The 25018-nt window shown below is 44.3% G+C and overlaps 1 protein-coding gene across 1 annotated transcript in view; it reads right to left on the reverse strand.

Moving 5' to 3' along the window:
• LOC144498863 (serine/threonine-protein kinase BRSK2-like) overlaps positions 1-25018 on the reverse strand; it is a 638052-nt gene that overhangs the window by 196587 nt on the left and 416447 nt on the right. Inside the window, 1 exon segment of the mRNA XM_078220644.1 lies at positions 23010-23126. Coding sequence (XP_078076770.1) covers positions 23010-23126 — 117 coding nt within the window.

A 25018-nucleotide genomic window follows, 5' to 3' on the forward strand; every position in this document is an offset into this window, starting at 1 on the left:
TCTGAGTATCAGGCATTCTGGCTGCAGAACCTCCAAGGCTGTTGTGATAGCAGCAAAAGTCTGCTTAATACAGGCTGCACAAGCCATTGAATAAATTCCTTGATCTCCTGCTCAGCAAAGAGCCACGCTTGAAGGGTCCATGGGCTGAAGAATCAGGGATAAAATGGTTTAGCTGCAATCTTTGACTTGTTATTCCTTTGAATGTACTCCTGGCTTCAGGCAATTTACCATTATTTCAGTTCTTCATCAGTCTCTGTCCAACAAGTGGAGTGTTTCTCTCTTGAGCAACATGAATCAAACTTCCAAAATTTGTTGCCAGCAATGTCATGTGACCAGTGAGTAATCACACAGTGGGAACGAATAACTCAATGTTGGAAGCCATTTGATGATGACGATAATTCCTTTTTAATGCAACCGAGAAAGAGTATTAATGGGCTGACCAGTTTTTCAGTTTTCAATGGTAGCACAGCCTCTTCTGTCAACGAAGGGTCTCACATAACATATATTTGGGTAGTTGCAATCCGATTCCTCCTGGTCAATAGCCCATGCAACGTGCCATGAAAAATAGGAAAACGTTACACTGCGAAAAGACGGACGGGGTTTGGTGGTTGAAACCAAGGAATATTCTTGGAACAGATTAGTGTGACCTTAAGCTGAATATAAACCGTGCTTTGTCTTATCAGGGACTGCAAAATGGAGATACCAGGCATCAGGATTTGAAATATTCCACTGTCCAGCATAAACCCTTACTTGACGGGTCAAAATATTCATGTGCACAAACATGCCTACATAAACGAATAAAAGATTGTCCCCTCTTGTAACCCAACTAGTAACCAACAAAATTACAATAAGTACACCTTAGCCTCGTAACCCCACACATTTACCATGGCTAAACCACCAACCAACCTACACATCTTTGGAAACCAAAGGGCAATTTAGCATGGCCAATCCACCCAACTTGTGCATCTTTGGAATGTGGGAGGAAACCGGACCAACTGGAAGAAACCCACACAGAGACGTGGATAATGTGCAAACTACACACAGTCACCCAAGGCCGGAATTGAACCCGGGTCCCTGGCGCTGCGAGGCAGTGGTGCTAACCATTGTGCCACTGTGCCACCCTGCACCTAACACTTCAGCTGCATGGCTTTTCAATTTCCCGAGCGCACAAAAATTGATTACTTGAATGTTCATTATCAATGAATAATGGGAATGTTCATTTTTACATTCAATAATCATTTACTGAGATTAATAGCTCCATTCACAGAGAAATTATTGCAGCTTGCTCTACCCAGAAATTTAGCTAGCAGCAAAAGGACGTTCAAAAATATCAAAACATGCAGACATTCATCATACTTTTAATTGTTCATTTAATTATTAACCTTATAAAGAACTGTGATTGACTATTATATTATCTCAAAATTACTGTACTAGGAGAATTCAATTTTTCACCCATTCACTAGGACAAATCATCACGCATTTATATTTGGGCTAACTGTTCCTAGATTCCATCAGTCTACAAATTCATCTCAGGAATTTCACCACAAAAGTAACTATTTGTTTTTAGTCTCACTATTTACAACCTTAGGCTTCAATTTCCATTGCGATCTGCACTTTATGCTGCAAACAACATTTCACATCCGCACACTAGAACAAACATTTCAATTTGATTCAAGGGTCCTCATAGGCCTTTGACCTGGAGTGATGCTTGGCTGCTCCAAAGTTGAAATTTGGAGCTTTATCACTGGGTTAGTTTAGCTTTCCACAGCTTAAATTCACATCTGTGGAAAACTGTAAAGTTCAGATTATGATTATCAGATTCTTTAAAACTAAACCTCACAACTTATCTCTGTTGAGTTGATTTCTGGGATGTGTGCATCACAGTAACAACTTACATTTATGCAGCACTTATATCATAGTAAAACATTCCAAAGGTTCGGGATATCTTATCTGGGCTGCAGAGGAACTTGGAGTGGGAGGATAAAGATCCAGTTTCGTGGTTCACCTAGGTACCAATGACATAGGTAGAACAGGAACAAAGATTCTGCTAAGAGAGTATGAACAGCTAGCATCTAACTTAAAAAGCAGAACCAAACAGGTAATAATCTCAGGATTACTACCTGAGCCACGAGCTAATTGGCACAGGGTCAATAAGATTAAGGAGGTAAATGCGTGGCTCAAAGATTGGTGTGGGAGGAATGGGTTTGAATTCATGGGATATTGGCACCAGTATTGGGGAAGAGGGGACCTGTTCCGATGGGACAGTCTTCATCTGAATCATGCTGGGACCAGAGACCTGGCGAATTGTATAACTAGGGCTGTAGATAGGGCTTTAAACTAAATAGTGGGGGGGGGGGGGGGGGGGGGGGGGGAGTGGTCAATGCAGGACTGAGGGTGTTGTACTTAAATGTGCGCAGTGTACAGAACAAGGTAAATGAGCTTGTTGCGCACATTGAAATTGGCCGGTACGTGTTGTGGACATCACAGAGATGTGGCTGCAAGGGGATCAGGGCTGGGATCTAAATATCCAAGGATATGTGTCCTATTGAAAGGACAGGCAGATGGGCAAAGGGGGCAGGGTTGCATTGTTAGTAAGGAATGAAGTTAAATCGATAGCAGGAAGAGATACAGGATCAGAAGGCATAGAATCTATGTGGGTAGAGTTGAGGAATCGCAAAGGTAAAAAGACCCTAATGGGAGTTATGTACAGACCCCTAGCAGTAGTCAGGATGTGGGGCAGAAAATAAATCAGGAGATAGAAAAGGCATATAAAAAAGGCAATATTAAATAATCATGGGGGACTTCAATATGCAGGTGGACTGGGAAAATCAGGTAGGTAGTGGATCCCTAGAAAAGGAACTTGTGGAATGTCTAAGAGATGGTTTTTTGGAGCAGCTTGTGACAGAGCCTACTAGGGAACAGGCAATTCTGGATTTCGTGATGTGTAATGAGGCAGACTTGATTCGGGAACTTAAGGTGAAGGAACCCTTAGGGAGCAGTGACCACAATATGATAGAATTTACCTGCAGTTTGAGAGGGAGAAGCTGGAATCAGATGTAATGGTATTACAATTAAATAAAGGTAACTACAAAGACATGAGGGAGGAGCTGGCCAGAGTTGATTGGGAGCCTAGCAGGGAAGACAGTGGAACAGCAATGGCAGGAGTTTTTGGGGGTAATTTGGGAGGCACAACTGAAATTCATTCCAAGGAGGAGGAAACATGCTAAGGGGAGGACGAGGCATGATGTGCGGGTTAGGTGGATTGGCCATGTTAAATTGACCCTAGTGTCAGGGGATTAGCAGGGTAAATGTGTGGGGTTATGGGGATAGGGCCTGGGTGGGAATATGGTTGGTGCAGACTTGATGGGCCGAATGGCCTCCTTCTGAACTGTAGGGGTTCTATGATTTATTTTATGATTCTATGAGGCATCCATTGCATAAGAGCAAAAGAAAAAGCATACAAAGTGGATAGGATTAGTGTGAAGCCAGAGGGATTGGGAAGCCTTTAAAAGCGAGCAGAGGACAACTAACAAAGCAATAAGGGGGGGGAGAAGATGAAATATGAGGGTAAGCTAGCTAGTAATATAAAAAAAGATAGGAAGAGTTTTTTTTCAATATATAAAAGGTAAGAGAGAGGCAAAAATAGACATTGGACCACTGGAAAATGAGGCTGGAGAAGTAATAACAGGAAACAAAGCAATGACAGGGGAGCTGGATAGTTATTTTGCATCAGTCTTCAAGGTGGAGGACACCAGTGGGATGCCAGAGCTTCAGGAGAATCATGCCCGACTTTACCAAGTTTTCGTGCACTAAAACGGACACAACGCGATGGTAAAATTGGGCCCAATGAATCAAATTTGACCCCTTATTGCCCATGAGTGTAGCGGACATCACTAAGGAGAAGGTTCTGGAGAAACTGAGAGGTCTGAAGGTGGATAAATCACCTGGACTGGATGGACTACACCCCAGGGTTCTAAAAGAGATAGTTGAGGAAATTGTGGAGGCATTGGTAGTGATCTTTCAGGAATCACTGGAGGCAGGAAGGGTCCCAGAGGACTGGAAAGTAGCTAATTTAACACCGCTGTTTAAGAAGGGAGGGAGGCAGCAGACGGGAAATTATAGGCCAGTTAGCCTGACTTCGGTCACTGGCAAGATTTTAGAGTCCATTATTAAAGATGAAATCGCGGAGTACTTGGAAGTGCATGATAAAATAGGACTGAGTCAGCACAGCTTCGTCAAGGGGAAGTCATGTCTGACAAATCTGTTAGAGTTCTTTAAGGAGGTAACAAGAAAGTTAGATAAAGGAGAACCAGTGGACATGATTTATTTAGATTTCCAGAAGGCCTTTGACAAGGTGCCGCATAGGAGACTGTTAAATAAGTTAAGAGCCCATGGTGTTAAGGGTAAGATCCTGGCATGGATATAGGATTGGCTGACTGGCAGAAGACAGAGAATGGGGATAAAGGGGTCTTTTTCAGGATGGCAGCCGGTGACTAGTGTTGTGCCTCAGGGGTCAGTGCTGGGACCACAACCTTTCACAATATAAATTAATGATTTGGAAGAAGTGAACTGAAGGCACTGTTGCTAAGTTTGCAGATGATACAAAGGTATGTAGAGGGACAGGTAGTATTGAGGAAGCAGGGGGGCTGCAGAAGGACTTGGACAGGTTAGGAGAGTGGGCAAAGAAGTGCAGATGGAATACAATGTGGAAAAGTGTGAGGTTATGCACTTTGGAAGGAGGAATGGAGACATAGACTATTTTCTAAATGGGAAAATGCTTAGGAAATCAGAAACACAAAGGAATTTGGGAGTCATTGTTTAAGATTCTCTTAAGGTTAACGTGCAGGTTCAGTTGGCAGTTAGGAAGGCAAACGCAATGTTAGCATTCATGTCGGGAGGGCTAGAATACAAGAGCAGGGATGTACTTCTGAGGCTGTGTAAGGCTCTGGTCAGACTCCATTTGGAGTATTGTGAGCAGTTTTGGGCCCCGTATCTAAGGGAGGATGTGCAGGCCTTGGAAAGGGTCCAGGGGAGGTTCACAAGCATAATCCCTGGAATGAAGAGCTTGCTGTACGAGAAACGGTTGAAGACTCTGGGTCTGTACTTGTTGGAGTTTTGAAGGATGAGGGGGGGATCTTATTGAAACTTACAGGATACTGTGAGGCCTGGATAGAGTGGACGTGGAGAGGATGTTTCCACCAGTAGGAAAAACTAGGACCAGAGAGCACAACTTCAGACCATAGGGACAATCCATTAAAACAGAGATGAGGAGGAATTTCTTCAGCCAGAGAGTGGTGAATCTGTGGAACACTTTGCCGCAGAAGGCTGTGGAGGCCAGAGTAGATGGTTAAGGACATGTAAAATAGGCATCTTTTAAGGCTTTAAGGAGGCTTTTAAAGAGGCAAGAGATATAGGACGTAAAGGGAAATTGAGGGAGACCTGCGGGCTGGAAGAGAGCTAAAGGTTCTGAAGGCAGGTCAGAGGAAGCTGATCAGGGTTGAAAGAGCAGAGAGTGAAAGCTGGATGGAGAAGCTTGCAGGCTGGAAGAAGTAAAACCATGATGAGATGTGCAGAAGAAGGAAGATACACAACAGATCGAATCTATTGCCAACGTTCCGAGTCTGGATGACCCTTCATCAGGGCTAGCGAAGGGTCATCCAGACTAGAGACGTTGGATCTATTCTCTCTCCACAGATGCTGCCACACCTGTTGAGATTTTCCAACATTTCCTGTTTTTGTTTCAGATTCCAGCATCCTCAGTATTTTGCCTTTATATAGATGGGATGTATTGCCTGGTGGGTAATGTCCCTCAATAGCACTAAATCATGGGCAATAAGGGGTCAAATTTGATTCATTGGGCCCAATTTTACCATCGCGTTGTGTCCGTTTTAGTGCACGAAAACTTGGTAAAGTCGGGCATGAGTTGAGTAACGCAATCCGCGCCCGCCTCTGCGCCGGTTCCCCCTTTACCAAGGCCCAAAAATGGCCGCAATCAGGACCACGCCCAACCTTACCGGCACTTCCCCCTTTGCCATTGCGTTTACCCATCCAGATTCAGCGCAAACAGACATGCTCTATAAAAGTCCGATTCAGGCGCTCCAGCTCGTGAGAAGCTAAGTGCCGAGCGTCCAATGGCTCTCTGCTCGAGATCGGTGGGGTTGGCGGAGGGGGGGAGTGGGTCCACTGCCACTCTGTCTGTGATCAGTGAGGGGGAAGGGGGGGTCCGCTGCCTCTTTGCCTGAGATCGGTGGGGGGGAAGGGAGGGAGGGGGCCGTGATCAGTCTGGGTGGCGTGGGTGGGGGGGGGGTAAGGGGGTCAGTAATGTTGTGGGGGTGGGCAATGTCTGTGGGGGCCAGGGGTAGGCATTATCTGGCCTGGGAGCTATGTGGCAGGGGAGCCGCAGTCTATCATTTTTTTTCTGTGCATGCACAGTTGGAGGCGCCGATTGGAGCTGCAGGGTTTCGGGCGCGTTAAGCCCCGCCCACAGGCTTCTGTAGCGCGATTCAGAATCGCTGATATTTTTTCAGGCAAAGTGCGTACGGGGGCGTCTGAGAAAGGGTCTAAAAGTCGGATCTGAAACACACCCAGTTTCAAGTCCACCCAGCACTCAGAATCAAAATGGTAAAATAGAGCCCATTATCTGTTTTATGTTTGCTGGTAGTGCTCTTCGGCTGGTATGGCAGGAGAATAGGCCTTAGTGACGAGGTGAGGAGAGCTGGGTGGGAGGAAAGAAAAATCATACCAGGATTCAAAATTAAGTGAACCCTGTGGGAGGGAATGTGTACTAAAAATATATGGGAACATCACCATCAGCAAGTTCCCCTCCAAGCCACTCACCATCCTGACTTGGAAATACATTGCCGTTCTTTCGCAATCACTGGGTCAAAATCCTGGAATTCCCTCCCTAACGCATTGTAGGTCAACCCATAGCACATAGACTGCAGCGATTCAAGAAGGCAGCTCACCACCATCTTCTCAAGGGCAACTAGGGATGGGCAATAAATGCTGGCCAGCCAGCCATGTTCCACGAATGAATAAAAAAACAGTTGGGTCTAGAACTGGCTTAACTCAAAAATATGCATGGCCAAATTTCTAAGCCATGCAGTTTAATTGCTGTACTGTGCAAAGGCAGAGGCATTCTAACAATTTAAAAAAAGGAATCAAGTTGACTCAAGGTCTTAGATCATCAAGCAGTGAAAAGAGGATAAGGCAGCTCCATCTGTTCTCTGAAAAAATATAATTGTTGGGGGAGGGAGAAGTGTCCCTAGCTTTTAAAAATCATTGTTAAGAGGATAATTGGTTTAGATGTGGAGACCCATTTTGTGTGGAAGCCAGCAAGCTCAGGATAATGATTATGCAGCGATGGAACCTAAAGTGTCAGTGGATTCTAAAGAATAATTTCTTCACAATTTGGTTATTAACTTGTGGAATCATACAACCTTGTGCAGGGAATAAGAAATCAGTCACAGTGCGCAAGAAAGCAATGGGCATATTCTTAATTTATTGGGGCATAAAGAGCTTAGCATGAGGGCAGGAGGAATATGACAAGTAGCCTACATGAGTCTGAACGATGTACAGCATAAACTGATTGGGACTATTATCAATTTCTTCTTCCTTCCTTACGATCTTCTCAGAAATTAAAGAAAAGATTGAGACCAGGAGGCACCGAGAGTGCTGAATTGATGGACATGTATCCGGCACTGAGTATCTGAAGATATTTTCCCAATTTATATTATTGTGTTTAATTGTATGCAGGCAGTGGGCATTAACTGAGTATTTGCTCGAGTCCTCTATAAGTAGAGGGACTAAAAACCATGGGGTGATTCTCAGGCCCTGCACACTCTGACTCTGACTGCATTGGGCGTGCGTGCGGCCAGAAAATCACAATGGAGGGGTCTAGTACATTTAGCACTGGCTAGAACCCCATTTCGGATTCTTCCCAGCCCCCTTCCTGGACGTAATCTGGGTCTCCCCCCGGGGCAACAATTGAAGCCCCCAGGTGGTTGGGGACATGGCAGGGCAGTGCCCTGGCAATGCTTCCTGATGCCCTGGCAGTGCCAACTTGACAGGGTGGCACCACCAGTGTACAGGCCAGTGCCCAGGTGTAGGACCTGAAGGGGTAGGGTATGAATAGGGAGGAGTATGAGGGGTGGAAGAAGACTGGAACAAATTACAGGAGGACATTAATAAACTTGCAAATCAGGCAAAAACTTGACAAATGAAATTCAAGACAGGTGAGGCAGTACATTTTGATAGGATGACTTATTACTTGGAAAGTGAAAGTCTACATGAGCTGGAGGAATAAAGTGATCTTCGAGTACAAATCACTACAAATAGTACCGCAGATTAAAAAAACTTGAGGGGGGGACAAATAAAACAAGCACAAGGTTTTATTTCTAGAGGGATAGAATTGAAAAGCAGGGAAAGTTATGCCAAACCTGTGTGAAACCACATTTAAGAGTACAGCCTGCAATTCCGGTTACCATATAATAAAAAGGATACTGAGACACTGGGGAGGGTGCAGAGATTTACAAGGATAATACCAGAAATGTCTGGGTATAGGTATCAGGAAAGGATTGATAGGCTGGGTCTTTTCTCTCTTGAATAATAAAGGCTCAGGGGGCGATTTAATGGATGCATTTAAAATAATGAAAAGTTTTTCTGGAACGAATACAGGGAGAATGTTTCCACTTGTGGGAAAGAGCATAACTAGTGGAAATCAATATAAGATAGTCACCAAGAAATTCAACAGGGAACCGAGAAGAAATCTATTCATCTAAAGAGTGGCAAGAATGTGGAATTCATCACCGCAGGGAATGGTTGAAGTGAATAACATTGGCGCATTTAAGGGGCAACTTCACAAATGTATAAGGGGGAGGGGAATAGATGGTTAGAATTGTACACTTAGATGAGAAAAGATGGGAGGAGGTTCAAGCTGAGATCTTATATATGAGCATCAATGTCAACACAGACTGGTTAGACTGAATGGGTTGTTCCTTTGCCGTACATCTTATGTACACCTATTTAATAACGAAATGGAAAAGGAAATCTCACGGCAGGTGAAAGGTTTGTGGAAATAACAAGTGGTCATTTTGTTTTGGATTTTTACTGGAATGATAAAGGGAATGAAGAAGTACAAGAGGAGGATTGGGAATTAGTTATGCTAATGCCTGATGGGAAAATAACACTGAAAATATTGCTGTAACCCAAAAATAACGGGGTGGGCTTTAAAATGCAGAGTTAAGTCACGGCGGAAATAGCAAAAGCTCTGATCAAAATCTTCCAACATCCTTGGATATAACATTCACATTTAAGGAGAAAATAAGGAGTTAACTGGGTATCGATATTCAATCTAACATCAGTAAATTGGTGATGTTATAGATGTTAAAGTACAGAATACAATCAATGCTTTCTTAGAGAAACATGGATTTAGTAAGGATAACCATCATGCGTTTATATAAAAAAAGACAAATCAAGTCAGAGCAACCTTACCAGAGTCCTTTGAAGAAATAATGGAGCATACTGACAACAAAATGGAGTGGGGATGTTGCATGTATGGATCATCAGAACAATTCGTTACATGGGAGACTTTAGAATCAAGTTAAGCAGACAGCATTAAAGGGAATGCGCCAACACAGAAAGGAAGCTGGTTGTTGATCAGAGAATGGAAAGTAATTATTTCCTTTTTTTTGCAATGGTGGGATATAAATAATGATGTTCTTTTTGTTTGGACTAACATACATACAAATAGAAAATAACAGAATAAATTATCTGTGCTCAGATCAATTATGGTAGGGCCATAATTTCAAAATTGAGAGAGAGATATGGAGTGCCTCTGACAATAAAAGAGATTGTGTCATTTCAGAAAATCATAGATTGGGGTGTACAAAAATTATGGAGACATACAAGGCATGATTTTGGATGGAGGAAAAGAAATATGGTAACTATGAATGAGTTTTTAAAAAGAAATGAAAGGATAATTGAGCAACATCACACCTACGGATAGGTACTAAGGACAGTCCCTCAGGAGTCCCTCAGGATCTGTTGACAGTAGTGACGCATGACTGTCCGGTTGTTAACTGTGGTTAACATCATGGAAGCATTTATCGAGTTGCAGGTGTCAGTGAAATGCATGGCAGCTTTACTGGTACCTGTTACATTCCCTACTTCAGAAATGGTTTGATCCAGCTGTCGACTGCTCCCCCAGGGCATCAGAGACTGCAGCTAGGGAACAGTAGGACAGAGGTCTGCAACTGGCTTGCAGACACTGTCACAGGCTACTGCCTTTCGTGGCTTTTGGAGCCCAATGGCTATCATTAGGCCTGCCATGCAGTTAATCAGTTGTTACACAAGTCTTGGGCTCTGTATAATGGCCGCAGATGGAGTAATCCTGTATGATGCTACAACTTCTCAGGACAGCAGCACATATCAAGCATTGGGTGCATCCCATCAGAGATCCACACAAGTGGCACACAGGAGGCAACCACAAAAGAAAATTGCAGAAATGCAATCCACAGCAGGTTTCCTAAGTGCCAACGTGCCATGTATGGAGGACCACGTGACTCCTTTGCAGCACAGGAACAGCCAAGTCTTTTTCACAGTACTGACTCCTGGGTTGCATCGTGCTTTGCATTCATTTATTTATGGGATGCAAGGACAGCATTTATTACCCATCCAAATTACCCTAGAGATGGTGGTGATGAGGCTCTTTCTTGAACGGTGCTGTTAGGTATGGAGCTCCAGGATTTTGATCTGGTGACATTAAAGGAATGGTGATATACTTCCTAGTCAGCAATGTGTGAGGCTTGAAGAGGAACTTGCATGTGGTGGTGTTCCCACACATCTGTCCTTTTGGCCAGTGGTTTTCAACTTTTTTTTTCTGCTAATGAATAATATAACATATTGTAAAATTCTGTGGAAACCCAACCTTCTCTCCCTTCTCCATTCAAAACCAAATGAAAATAAAGCAAAACCGTTGTCGAATGAATGAATGATTACTTTCCATTAAATGTAGAACAACATATCCTGAAAGATTTGGTACAATTTTCAAATGATCTGAAAATTGTACAGAACCCTTTAGGGATGCTTTAGGGAACCCTTGGGTTCTGGGGAACCGTGGTCAAAAAACCCCTACTGTTCTGGGCAGTTTTTGGAGCTACAATTGAAGAAGCCTTGGAAAGTTGCTGCAGTGCATCTTGTATATGATGCTGTCATGGCACTCCAGTGGTGATGGGGGTACCAATCCAATGGGCTGCTTTGTCCTTTGTCCTTATATTACTAAAGTGACACTCATTCAGGCAAGGATTTATTTCATCACATTACTAGCTTGTATATACGAGATGGTGGGCAGGTTTTGGGAAGTCAGGAGGTAAGTTACTCAGTGCAGAATCCCTAGCTTCGGATCTGCTCTTGTAGACACAATATTAATATGGCTGATCCAGTTTAATTTTTGGTCAATGGTGATGCCCAGTATATTGATAGTGGCCAATTCAGCGATGCCAATGCCATTGAATGTCAAAGGAAGATATTTAAATTCTCTTCTGTTGGAGATGGTCATTGTCTGGTATGCGTATACTGTGATTGCCACCTGCCACCCATCAGCCCATGCCACATTCGGCAAGACTATTGTCCAGGTCTTGTTGAATGTGGACACGTACTGCTTCAGTATCTGAGGAGTAATGAATGGAACTGAACACTGTGTAGTCATCACAAAGATCCCCACATCTGATCTCATGATGGAGGGAAGATCATTGATGAAGCAGCTGAAGATGGTTGGAACTAAAACACTACTCCCAAGGAACGCCTCTAGCAATGTCCAGGAGTCAGGATGATTGGCCATAGACTACCACAACCATCTTCCCATGTGCTGGCATGATTGCAACTAGTGGGGAATTTTCCCCAATTCCCATTGATGCCACAATCGATGAAATGCGGCATTGAAGTCAAGAGCAATCAATGCCCCCCACACCTCTGAATTCAACTCTATCATCCATGTTTTGACCAAGGCTGTAATCAGGTCTGAAGCTGAATTGTCCTCGCAGAATCCAAACTTGGTGAACATGTTATTGGTGAGCGATTATTGCTTGACAGCACTGTCAATGAGTCCTTCTATCAATTTGCTGATGGTTGAGAGTAGACCAATGGGGCAGTAACTGGCCAGACTGGATTTCTTTTACCGATACAGGGCATACCTGGGTAATTTTCCACTTTGTCTTGTAGATGCCAGTGTTGCAGCTGGACTTGAACAGGTGATAGAGGTGCAGCTAGTCCTGAAGTACAAATCCTCAGGGCTACAGCTGGAATGTTGTCAGGTTCATCATTCGTAGCCATTTCTTGGAATTAATTAAATTGGCTGAAAGCTGGCTTCTTTAATGGTGAGGAGCTCAGCAGCAGGCGGAGATGGATCATCCACTCAACACTTCTGGCTGAAGATTGCTGCCAACGTTTCAGCCTTTTGCACTAGGGTGGGGATATTTGTTGAGAATCTCCTGCGGTTTTCTTTTTAAATTGTTCGTCATCATTCGCAACTAGAAGCGGCAAGACTGCAGAGCTTTGATCTGATCTGATGGTTATGAGATCTTTTAACTCTGTCCATAAGGAATTCCTGGTTCTGCTCCTTTCATCTCTCTGGGACTCTGGGTGTCCACCACAGCGAATAAAGTGGTTCAAGGCAACAGCTCACCACCACCTTCTCAAGGGCAATTGGGGATGGATAATAAATGCTGCTTTTGCCAGTAGGATCCCTGTCTTGATGGTAATATTAGAGTGAGGAATATGCCAGGCTATTAACTTACAGATTGTGGTGAATGGACACAGCACCTGAGCCAGGAAAGGCAGGTTAGACACCCGGGGGAATTGAGCCCGGGTTCCTGGCACTGTGAGGCAGCAGTGCTAACCACAGTGCTGCCGTGCCGCTGTAAGAAAATTGGAAATAATTGGCCTTCCTATGGTAGATGTATTTTCTTGATCTTGTTGTTCAATAGAGGTGAATGCAACAAGTTATGAGGTATAAGGAGAGGCTGGATAGACTGGGACTTTTTTCCCTGCAGCGTAGAAGGCTAAGGGGTGATCTTATAGAGGTCTATAAAATAATGAGGGGCATAGATCAGCTAGAAAGTCAATATCTTTTTCCAAAGGTAAGGGAGTCTAAAACTAGAGGGCATAGGTTTAAGGTGAGAGGGGAGAGATACAAAAGTGTCCAGAGGGGCAATTTCTTCACACAGAGGGTGGTGAGTGTCTGGAACAAGCTGCCAGAGGTAGTACTAGAGGCGGGTACAATTTTGTCTTATAAAAAGCATTTAGATAGTTACGTGGATAAGATGGGTACAGAGGGATATGGGCCAAATGCAGGCAATTGGGATTAGTTTAGGGGTTTAAAAAAAAAGGGCAGCATGGACAAGTTGGGCCGAAGGGCCTGTTTCCATGCTGTAAACCTCTATGACTCTATGATCACGGCTCCCAAAGCAATTCCCGGGGCAGCCCTGACCCCCTCCGTCCCGGAGTGCCCCGATGCACAGCCCACCACCCCCCCACCTCCCCCAGTAGTGGCGATCCCCCCATCGGCCATTGTCTCTATTCTCTCTCCACAGATGTTGTCAGACCTGCTGAGTTTCTCCAGCATTTCCTGCTTCTGTTTCAGATTCCAGCATCCTGCAGTATTTTGCCTTTAACTCACTATAAAGTTCCTTAGTTTCTCTTATTGCAACGTACTGGGGGATCATAATCCAGAGCTGCTAATGGTATGACTAATCATGCAAAATCCATTTGTCATCTTGCTTTTCTTCATTGACCGTGTGGGTAGAGATCCTGAGGGCAAAGCAGGAGGACAGTTTCCAGTGAACTTGTCATGTACACGGAGAATTCATTGCAGCGAGTTGAACATTCTGCAAATTTAGAAAGTTCTGTCGGAACTTTAAAGCGCATCATCCCTCAGGGAGTTTATATATAGGAGGACCTCACCATGCTCTGTGCATGGCACATCATCTCTCAGGGAGTTTACATACAGGAGAACCGCGCAATGCTCTGTGCCTGTCATCTATTATTTGGAAAACCTGCTACAAGATCAACTTGAGTGACTCGATCAGATTGTTGTCCTGCCAAACTGAATGATCTCCCTGCCATTCACCTCCTCAGAATGCTGTCAGTGACCTGACAAGTGCATGGCCAGATGGTATCTCGAATGGCATTACATAGGCCCCTCGTAGCTGCTGGTAAGTTGCTGATGGCATTGACGTCCGGCAGCAACCAAAAACCGTTTGGACAGATGATCTAGGCTCCAGGTCTTCATGGACAAAGTTATCACCTCACCTAGAGTCTCTTACATGAAAACGCACTCTTCTCACTCACAGCTGCTCCGTCTTCAGAAGATCTGTTTAGGCTGTGGGGAGCACAATATTTTGCAGGGTGCAAATTCCTGAAATTCTACCTCTCTTTTTCTCCATTCTGTGCAGTACCTCTGCCTGTGGAAGGCAAGGCACGTCCTTGAACTGACACAGAACATCTTACTTTGAGTAGAAGCAAAAATATTCAAGTGCTCTTCCAACCCTCAAGCTCTATGAAACGTGGCCAGCTCTGTACAGGTGCCTGGCAAAAAATAAAGCTGCTCCCAAACATCTCTTCAAAGACATGCAATTAGTGTTAAAACTTCTCCAGGCAACACTTCTGTCAGGATCAGCTGATTCTGCTCTTGGCAACCCCTCTTTGCTTTGTTCTAACTTACCCTTGGTGCAGTGGAAATGCAAATCATGGTCTTTTTCCTCATTTGTAGCTATTAAAACAAACTCCAGACAATGCTGTCTCACGGACTAAAGTGTCCTCAGAATCAATCAAATGTTATAAGGTGCAAATCTGGTTTAAGCAGGATTTGTCCTGATTTTTGGCTATCACAAAGTAGAGGTGCTTTTACAGCATTGATGTAAGTTCAGGGATATATTCCGTAAAGGGACTTTTCAAAACAAAAATTTTGCTTAAAGACCTGTCTTTCTCTTTTCAGATGCTGACAGACATCATTCGGGTGATTCTCCCAGCCGGGAGAATCACGCGTCAGCTGATTCGCGGGATCCCCGCGGGCGTTCATGCCGGATCTCCCAGGCACGGATTTCCGGTGGCATCTGCATGGCGCTGGAAATCGAATGGGAGGCGGGCTTGGCATTTAAATAGTATTTTACATACTGAATTCTCTGGGTCCGCTAACATCCCCCTCCCCGCTAGAATGTTTCACTCCAGCGGGCATTACAGTAGCTCCCCATTTTCGGGGAACTGGCGGGATGACCCTGCTGGAGTGAAGGGAGGCAATTGGGGCCCTCCATTCCAGGGTGGCAGGTGACGGGGGGGTGCCCCTTGGGTATGGGCACTTTGGCAGTGCCCATCTGTGCCCGCTGGCACTGCCCAAGGGGCATCTTAGCACTGCCCACCGGGCATGGAGCAGTGCCAAGAGGGCTGGGCCTATGGGGGCAGGGCCTATGGGCAATCAGTGGGAGTGGGGGACCCCTCTGCCACTCTGCATTGGGATCCAGTCGGGGCTGGAAGGAGGCCAGCGATTGGGGTGGGCTGGGGGTGGGTTGTCAGCCTGGGTGGGTCTGCGGAAGGGGAGATCTGCTGGGGGGGATCTGCAGCAGGGTGGGAGGGAATCGTCATTGCTGGGAGGGGTGGCTGGGCACGGGAATGGTTGGAGGGCTGCGATCGGGCCGTTGGAGGGGGGGACAGCACTGTAGGGGTCCTAGGCTGGACAGCGGTCAAGCTGGCCAGCAAATGAGAGACTGACAGTGCAGGGCCACTGCACATGCGCAGAGGCCCGCTACTTTCAGCCTCAGCTCCGCCCCCTGAAATTCACGCTGGTGGTCTCTGCAGTGTACAGAGTGTGGGAGATTCCAGTCTGAACTCCCACTGAAAAAAACAGTGTGAATTACTCCAGTTTTCTCCTGAATTCGACACTTAGAATTTTGGGGGGAGAATTGCCCCCCCCCCCCCAATATAAAAGTTCATTTTCCTGCACTCATTTCATATTTCAATATTTGCATTTTTCACTCTGTGGTAGCATGGCCCCTATAAGGGAGGAAGTGTGTGAACCATCACCGATTGAGTGTTAGGCCACGGGTTCTGGCAGAAGGGAACCTTCAGTGTGAGACTGGCAGTCAGTGGAACTGAACCGGTAAATGCATTGAGTTTGTTTGTATATAGTTCTATTTTTTCTTCAATAAATCACTGTGGTGATTCAAGGTTTCCTCAGCATGATGCCGTGTGTTATTACACTGGCGACGAGAATAAATTGGCCTTCAGTTGCTAATATACCAGCATCTGGAGGGCGGAGGGTGATTCACTGAAAGAAAGATCTGCAAGGGAGGTAAAAAAGGCCAATCTTAGTTGTGTAGCCACACCACTGTTCGTGAAAATTGATCCATTTGGTGAAAGTACTTTTAATACTTTTCCTCAGCCAATGAAATAGTGTGTAAAGAAAAACAGGAAGCTATTTTACTCCTGGTTTGTGGGCCTCAAATTTATAATCTTGTGAGAAGCCTTACATCTCCAGAGGTACCTTTGATGAGTTAGTCGCTCTAATAATGGATCACTTATCCCCGACCCTCCATTACTATGCAGAGATATAAATTCCAACCAGTTATTAGGGACCCAAAGGAGACAGTTTCTACTTTTGTCGCTGGACCTCGGCAATTGGCCAAGCACTGAGAGTTTGTTCCATCTTTAAGCGATATGTTATGTGATTGTCTTGCAGGTGGTGTTAACAATTTCAACATTCAAAAGATGCTGCGAGCCAAAACCAAAATTTCCCTGGATAAAGGCGTGGAATTGGCTCAATCGACTGAGAGTGCTGAGCAGAGTCCTTTTGAATTGCAAGGCGTGCAGAGCGGGGTGAACAAATTTAGCAGGAATCAGTGACTGCTCAGAATACCAGCGGAGCCTGAGAGAGGGAAGAGAAATCATCAGCTTGACAAGTGTTATTGTTGTGGGGGAGACCATCCCCAAGACAGATGCAAATGTAAAGAGTTTATTTGTTTCCGATGTAGGGTGCAGTCGGGTGCAGAGTCAGATCATCTTCGACTAGTTCCCAAATAAAAAAACGAGGACTGCAATGAACAAGATTAAGGAAGGTTCGGAAGAGAAGTCCAAAGTTTATGAGGTCAACACTGTTGAGGTCAATAAAGTTAAACAAAACGGGTCGGCATCTGAGAACTCTCTGGACCTGGTTTCTCAAATTTAATGGGAAGGGTGGAGGCTCAGCAAGCTTCACTGAAGGACTATCGTGATTTCCTTTAAGGCAGACAGGTCATTTAATGATTTGGTTTGTTGCCCAGAACCTTGGGAGGGGAGAGGTGTGGATGAGGTGGCCAGTTTGGGTACCCAGGAAGATCATTCGAAAGACTGGTCCAGTGTCTTATTCTATTGACCTACAGGACCACGAGGTGCAGAAGCACATTGATCACATCAGAAGATGGAAAGCTATAGCCCTCACTGCCAGTCGTCAGAACACCGGAATAGAGTCCAGTGTGTCGGCACTAGCAGGACCTAGCATTCTCCAGGAAGAATCTTGACTGTCAGCTGAAGCAAAGGAAGAGAGCACCGGCTCCAGTGCGACATCGGAATCTCTTGACCCACTCTGGAAAATTCAGTTATCCTTGGCTCAGATAACACGGGTGTGGAGTTGCGCCACTCCACAAGAGTCCATAAGATCCCAGAGCGACTGACTTTGTGAGCTGTGCCGAATGGCCCCTCTTGCAAATTTTATTTTGACTTTATTTATATCTAAAAATCTGTACATAAAATTTTTGTTTGTGTTTTAATAAAAGAATGAGGAATGTGGTAGCGTGGCCCCTTTAAGTGTTTGTGGGTCACGGGACCCTCCTGGGGCCTATCAGGAGGAAGCAAGTGAACCGTCACCAGGTGTTAGGGCGTGGATAAGTGGGAACCTTCAGTTTGAAACCGGAAGTTGGCAGAACCAGACCTGTACCTGCATTGAGCTGTTGTGTACAGTTTTATCTTTCCTTCAATAAATCACTGTTGTGATTCAAGGCTTCCTCGTCGTGATACCTCGCACTATAACACACTCCATTTTTGATGCCTTTGTTTTCTAGAAGTTAATTCTCTTAAACTGTGTGCTGCTGTAGTCTTTGCAAACTTGGAAAATCCTTGAACAAGAATGCCCTTGCTGGGCAATCAGGGATTTAGTTGCACACTGTTATTGCACATGACAGAATTTGACATGTGGCGCCCAATCTTTCAGAGGCCACAATGGATCAGATCGAAAGCAGCAATTTTCCCCAATCCTAAACCTATAGTACGGAGAAGCTTCTTTCGTGGCACAAAGGAGGTGAGGGCAGCCCCTGCCTGTCTCTGAAAGCAGCAGAGATACACAGGTGTCAGGAGCTGGGCTTTCAAGGTATATCATGCCAAATGTAAAATGGAGGCAGCTAGCCAAGTTAACAATGTCAAACCATATACGTACCATCAGAGTATCTGAGCTGTGATAATTAACATGCATCTAGCGCTGTCATAGACCTTCCAACTCACTCCTCAGTAATTTCTGCACAGATGACTATGGTTCCTGTTTACAGGCTGCATCAAAGAGAATTAATGAAAGGTTTGTAACCGTTCAGCAGCTTTTGATCTACCACCTATTTGATCACGCCTATTTCATTGGGCACTTATGACATTTTCCACAAACTGGAAGACCGGCTGTCATGGCAGAATTAACGCCTCTTTTCTTTTTGGAAATAAAAAGCTAACAGAAGCAGTGCACACAATTTGTCACTGATGACCTTGTGTTCAAGTTAATGGAAAGTGAAAAGTTTCAGCTATCAGTGAGATCAGAAGCACTGCTGAATCCTCCTCCAACTGATCATTTCTAGATGCAGTTCTCGTGTACCCCATGGATGGAATTTTACCGGCCCGCTCCACCCCAGTCGGTAAAATCGCATGAGGGACGGGAAATCAGAATCACGCCCGATTTCTCGGCGCTCGCGATTTTACAAGAGCTGGATTTCTGGCGCAGTCAGCTTCTCAGCGGAAATGGGCAAGAGGCTGAATAATTTATTTAAATATATTGTAATGAGGATTACCATGTGATTAGTGAGCCTGGCGCTCAATCATCCGGGCTCCCTTGCCTTTATGGCCTCACCGGGAGAGGTTCTCTGCAGCAAGAAAAACACCTGCTCCCCATGAACAGGAAACAGTCGTTTTGGCCGCGCCAGTGGAAGCGGAGTCCATTGAGGCCTCCCATGGAGGCCGAGGGCAAGGGTGTTGCCCCTTGGGCAGTGTAAGCCTGGCAATGCCACCCTGGCACCTTGGCACTGCCAGCCTGGCACTTAGGCAATGCCCACTGGGCCACTTGGCATTGCCTGCCAGGCCAGGGAGTGGGGCTGAAAGGGGGGAGGTGGGCTGCTGCTACTCTGCAATGCAATTGGGGAGGCGGGCCTGCTGCCACTTTGCAATATGATCGAATCCAAGTGGGGGGGAGGTGGCACGATTGGTCTGGGTGGCGGGTGGGGTGGCAGGACCTGCATCTCTGGCAGTGTGAGGCTCACGATTGGCTCCGGGCCTCCACGGTTAGGGGGTGGCTGGCTGTGTTGAGGCTGACTGCATCAGCAGGGGTGTGATAGCTCTCTCTGTCATTCTAGACCCCGGCTTCTGAAATTGTGCATGTGCAACATCAGAGGTCTGCGCATGTGCAATAGCTCCCTCTGCAGGCTGGCTGGCAAATTAAGCCCAGCCCAATGCCTGCAGCAGCTAGAAACAGTTTAGCCCATATTTTCGATGACTAAGTACGTAAGATTTGGCATGAAAACCCGCCCAAAAAAGGCATCAGGAACTCTCCCATTTTCATGCTAGCTGGACACTTGCAATCAATCTTGTAAAGTTCTGCCCTTTAGTTTTGTGCACAGCATGTAATCTTAGAACAGTACAGCACAGAACAGGCCCTTCGGCCCACGATGTTGTGCCGAGCTTTATCCGAAACCGAGATAGTAGAACATAGAACAAATGATGGCTATATCCTTAGAGTTTGCTCGCAGCTCACTTTTAAACTATTTTCAAAGCACTGAAGGGACAGTCTCTCGATTGACCAAGACCGCACAAACAACAGGGTTTTGTGGGGTAAGTCGAAGGAGAGGGAGGGTAGGGGGTTTTATTTCACCAGGGCAGCATGGTCGGTGCAGGCTTGGAGGGCCGAAGGGCCTGTTCCGGTGCTGTCATTTTCTTTGTTCTTTGTTCTTTGAGAACTTGGTTAAAATCATTGCAGCATGTTTGCTAAAATGGCTTTACGATACAAGAAAAAAACCAAAATACTGTACACCCTGATTTTTGGCAATAGTGCTAATTTTATTGGTGCAACAAGCTGGAAGAAACCTGAGTTGCAAGAATCCCCCCTTTGTGAATAATTTAATCATTATAATAATATTGCAGCTTAATGCTTTTCATCTTTACCAGCTGGGGTAGTAAAGGATCATGTGACCACAGACGCCCTTTAATCTGTTGGTTGCTCTGTACATTAAATCAATTCCTCGTAAGTAAATGCACAACACAAAGTTGTGCGCATTTTGATACTAATTTTCATTGATCAGACACACAGGATGGTTCATTGTGAAAATGTCAACAAGGAAGATATGCTGTCAAGGCACAACATTAGGAGACTTACTATGCAAGTAACCAAAATCTTACCAGACCTAGGAGTGGCAGATTTTGACACGGTATTAATTCCTCACCAATATCTTTCTCTACACCCTAGCTATGACTGTAACACTACATTCTGCACTCTCTCATTTCCTTCTCGATGAACAGTATGCTTCATCTGTGTAGCGCGCAAGAAACAATACTTTTCACTGTACAGTAATACATGTAACAATAATAAATCAAATTAAAGCAATAACCCTCACTATGAGCTCAAAATTCAACAAAAATAAAGTGTAAGTGCGAGGGTCACGTGGGTGTTTCAGAAAGATAAAATTAAAACATACAGATTCATCAAGTCACATGTGCACACCTACATCAAGGAACTGTTAGAAGTGAGATCTGTGATCAAACACTGACAGATTTCACATTCATTGAAACATGCTGTTCCCTTTGGTTTCAAATGTAATCTTCTTTCGAGTTACTAATTCCTCAAAGTGAATGAGTTTGAGTTCAAGTGACTGGGATTTTATGGTCATTCATGTTTTTCAGTGACATTGGATGTTAACTAATAGCTCAGCTCTTCTCCTTTCAGTAGGTTTGCTATCGATTTCATTGTTTCTCTTGAAAAGGTCCTATCCAATTATCTGAAATGGGTATGCAGATTCACGGATTTCAACTAAAGACTTCTGAGTGAGGAGCTAAACAATGTTAGGGTAATCCTGAAGAATTGCTCCACTCATTCAGATGTTGACAGTGAATTAACAAAGTCCTCTTGTTCATTAACCTCTCTTCAATTCAGCCTTTGTCTAATTTTCAGCTATGTGGTTACACTGAATAACCTGTTGCCTAGGTGTGAAAATTACTTTGTTTAGTTTTAATTTGAGGGAAAACATGTTGTCGTTATATGGCTTATCCACACACAAGGCTAAGAATAATTTTATGAAAAGGCCATGCTTACATACAGTTCAACAATGGCATTGTGGCCAAAGGCACTACCTTATACAGCCTACAAGCCATACAGAGCAGAAAGCTACGCTGAGTGAGCTGGTCTCCATTTGGACAGCAATGACAGTATGTATCAGGATCCTTGAATTAGGATGGGAAATATCAGATGTAGTTCCAGCACTGCTGGAAAGTGCACATGTGGGCACCGGTGAATTGCATTTTGCTGTGATGCCTCCCATGACTGAATGGCCTGCAGTCACTTGCAGTCTAGGCACACACATGAAGATTTGTCACTTGGATGAGGTGCCAGGAGATTCACTGTGCAACTAACAAATGTTTCACCAGGCCTAGGAGTTTAGCTTCTGACACTTTGTGCCTGTAGTATTAACTGCTCACCAGCATGAGGTACCAGAGAGCTGCCGGCAGCAGTACAACTGTACCCCAAACAACTATGGGAAGAAAACTGTACAGGAAAAGAAACAGCAAGCACATAATATAAAAGATATTTAGAGTTTCATAATTAATAATAATAAAAAATCTGTTATTTCCTCACCAGACTTTTGACACTAATGCTGTGCAAATTCAAGATACTGGCAGCAGAAATTCCCATTTGTGACAGCAAGTCTAAAATTCCAGCGATACCTGCTGGTCATCTGGTGGCATTCCGGAATGATTTTTTTGTCTGGGAAGTATTGATTTTTAATGAGCATCCTCCATGTGTTGTCACTGCACCCGACTGGAGTGCGGCAGGCAAACACAAGCGAGATGATAATCAAACAACAGTTTCCTTGCCACCTCTTTTTTTTATACGTACTGTAACTTTCAAGGAGACTTATATTGATGGGGATCTTAAAAAAAAATGTTCTTACATCTCTTCTTTGATGATTCCATGGTTTCCTGTAACTTTGAAATTGGAAGGGTACTACAGTCTCTCTGGTTATTCATTGAGATGGATTAAGAAACACCCCACAGTGAAAAATTATTTCATACAATGTTGTCATTGGATGATAATAGCCTCATATATTTTGCCGAGTTGCCATTTGTTGTTGTCAGTGCAATAAAGAGTTACTTGTCTGACACAGTGTTTGTGAATTATTACCATCACCCGTTGTTTGAATTAAAGGCAGCGGGCGAATGCTGTTTGTAATAGTTAAATGCTGCCAAAAAAAATGAGCATTTCCAAAATTTAAATCAAGATAAATGGGAATTTTTGAAAACAAACCATTTGAGGTTTGACACTATATCTCAGTAAATCATAATAACATTCTGCTCTGAATTATAATACACACCAAATAAATAGATTAGTTTTCAAAGATTGCGTTTTCACATTGCTGTTTGTACAAAAATGAATAATGCATCCGATATGAACAAATTAAATGTCTGAAGCAGTCAATTATTAAAACATATTTTGTTTCCTTTATTATACGAGCAAAATGAGAACTTACCCGCAGCTGGTTTCTAACAAGCTGTCGCCGACCTGCAGTGAAGCCATCCCGAAGTCTGCTATTCTGATGTTATTCTTTTCATCCAGCAATAAATTTTCTGGTTTCAAGTCCCTGTGGCTGTAGGAAAAACACAGTGAGAATTACTAAGGGTTGCCTTCACAACCTCTATTTAAGTGGAAAAGGACCAAGATAAACTTGATTTGCCTTCCAGTCCATTCAAAACATTAAGACATCTTTCTCTGACCAACCTGTTGTGCACTTGCTCAGACATAAATTCTGGGTTTCCTCCGGGTGCTCCGGCTTCCTCCCACAGTCCAAAAGACGTGCTGGTTAGGCGCATTGGCCATACTAAATTCTCCCTCAGTGTACCCGAACTGGGCGCCGCAGTGTGGCGACTAGGGGATTTTCACAGCAACTTTACTGCAGTGTTAATGTAAGCCTACTTGTGACACTAATAAGTAAACTTTTAAAAATTCAGCACAGTTGCACTCACTCTATGGGTGTAAAGTAGACGCAGCAGTGACAAATATAGCAAATGGTCAGAGCCCAGTTTGCATGTGCATTTGAGCTACCACCGAACTCATAGGAACCTTTTTTGTTAAGGTGGCCAAACAGAAATAAGTGCAGGCCTCACTTCAATATTGAAATGAAGTTGATGTCTCATGGACTGGTTGATGTTGGCACTGCTGCAGCTGCAGTATCCGCTGGTATTATCTCAGAGATACAGTCACACTAGGGAGCCTCTTCCACCAACTGTTCCGACAACCAGCAACTTTCCTTCCCTTACAGCAGTTGCACCAAGTAATACAATATCATTGGTGTTCGTCTTTGAGGAAGGAACATCTAGATTGTGCAGCTTCTGGAACAGCGCATTTAAGTTATTGGACACTTGCTTCTTTTTCCAAGTTTCTATGACTGAAGTAGTCATCTGAAGATCATCCAAATTGGGTCAATTAAACTTTTTTGGTCAGCATCATTTATGAGATTAGTATTTTGGTGGCATAAAGTCTCCAAAGTCAAAGTGATTGAGTGAAATGCCACCGTTATTTCTGCAATCTGATTAATGTTTTGAGCAGGGAGAAACATGTCTAGTAGTATTTCAGATCAATAACAGTTTTCCGAATGGAGATTTTGCCATACTCTGCAACATAGAAATCCGAGCATTCTACTATGTCCTGCAATCCCGATTCAATTGTTGTTCTTCTTCACGTTCTTGACCTCTGCCTTCTCTCTTATTCGAAGATGAATATCATCATTTGTCAGTACACTGTTGTCAGCTGTTGTACTGACAGCGGTTTTCAAGCCCATCATCTTAATCAACGCTGTATTCTGATCCACAGTGTTTAATGCATTTGTTTACATAAATGTCACCATTGTCATATTCAGTTTGATTTCTTCACCTTTTGAGTTGAACTCTCCAGGCAAATTAGGAATGGGATGGGAAACAAGCCCGGACCCGATCTTGCTGCATAATAGATGCAAAATGAAAAAATAAAATCACATATTAAAAGGAGTGAAATTCCTAATGGACCACCGGGAAGGTTGTGGGAAGTTGTTCACATTGAGAAGTAAATTCAATAGGTTGGGAGGTACATCTGATTGCTATGTTGGAAGATTGGTTGAGAGGTTGAATAATCAGCTACTTTCTGTTCAACAATTTAGATGTTGGCAGGTGCTAAACAGCAATGGTGTGCAGTGCAGTCACGAAGTCACTCTCACAACTCATCAGCCATTCATTCACAGTCTAATAGTGCAGAAACATAACTGGACCAACTGGATAAATAGTGTGGTCCAGAAGCTATGAGTTCTGTGGTGAGTAACTCACTTTCTGACTCCCCAAATCCTGTTCATCATCCACAAGTGTGATGGAATACTCTCTGGTTGCCTGAATGAGTGCAGCTCCTAAAACACTCAAGAAGCTTGACACTAACCAGGATGAAACAGCCCGCTTGATCAGTGACCCCATGCACCACCTTCAACGCTCCCTCCACTATCAACGCATAGTGGAG

The sequence above is a fragment of the Mustelus asterias genome, chromosome 9 (genome assembly GCF_964213995.1).
Source record: "Mustelus asterias chromosome 9, sMusAst1.hap1.1, whole genome shotgun sequence".
NCBI classification, from domain to species: domain Eukaryota; kingdom Metazoa; phylum Chordata; class Chondrichthyes; order Carcharhiniformes; family Triakidae; genus Mustelus; species Mustelus asterias.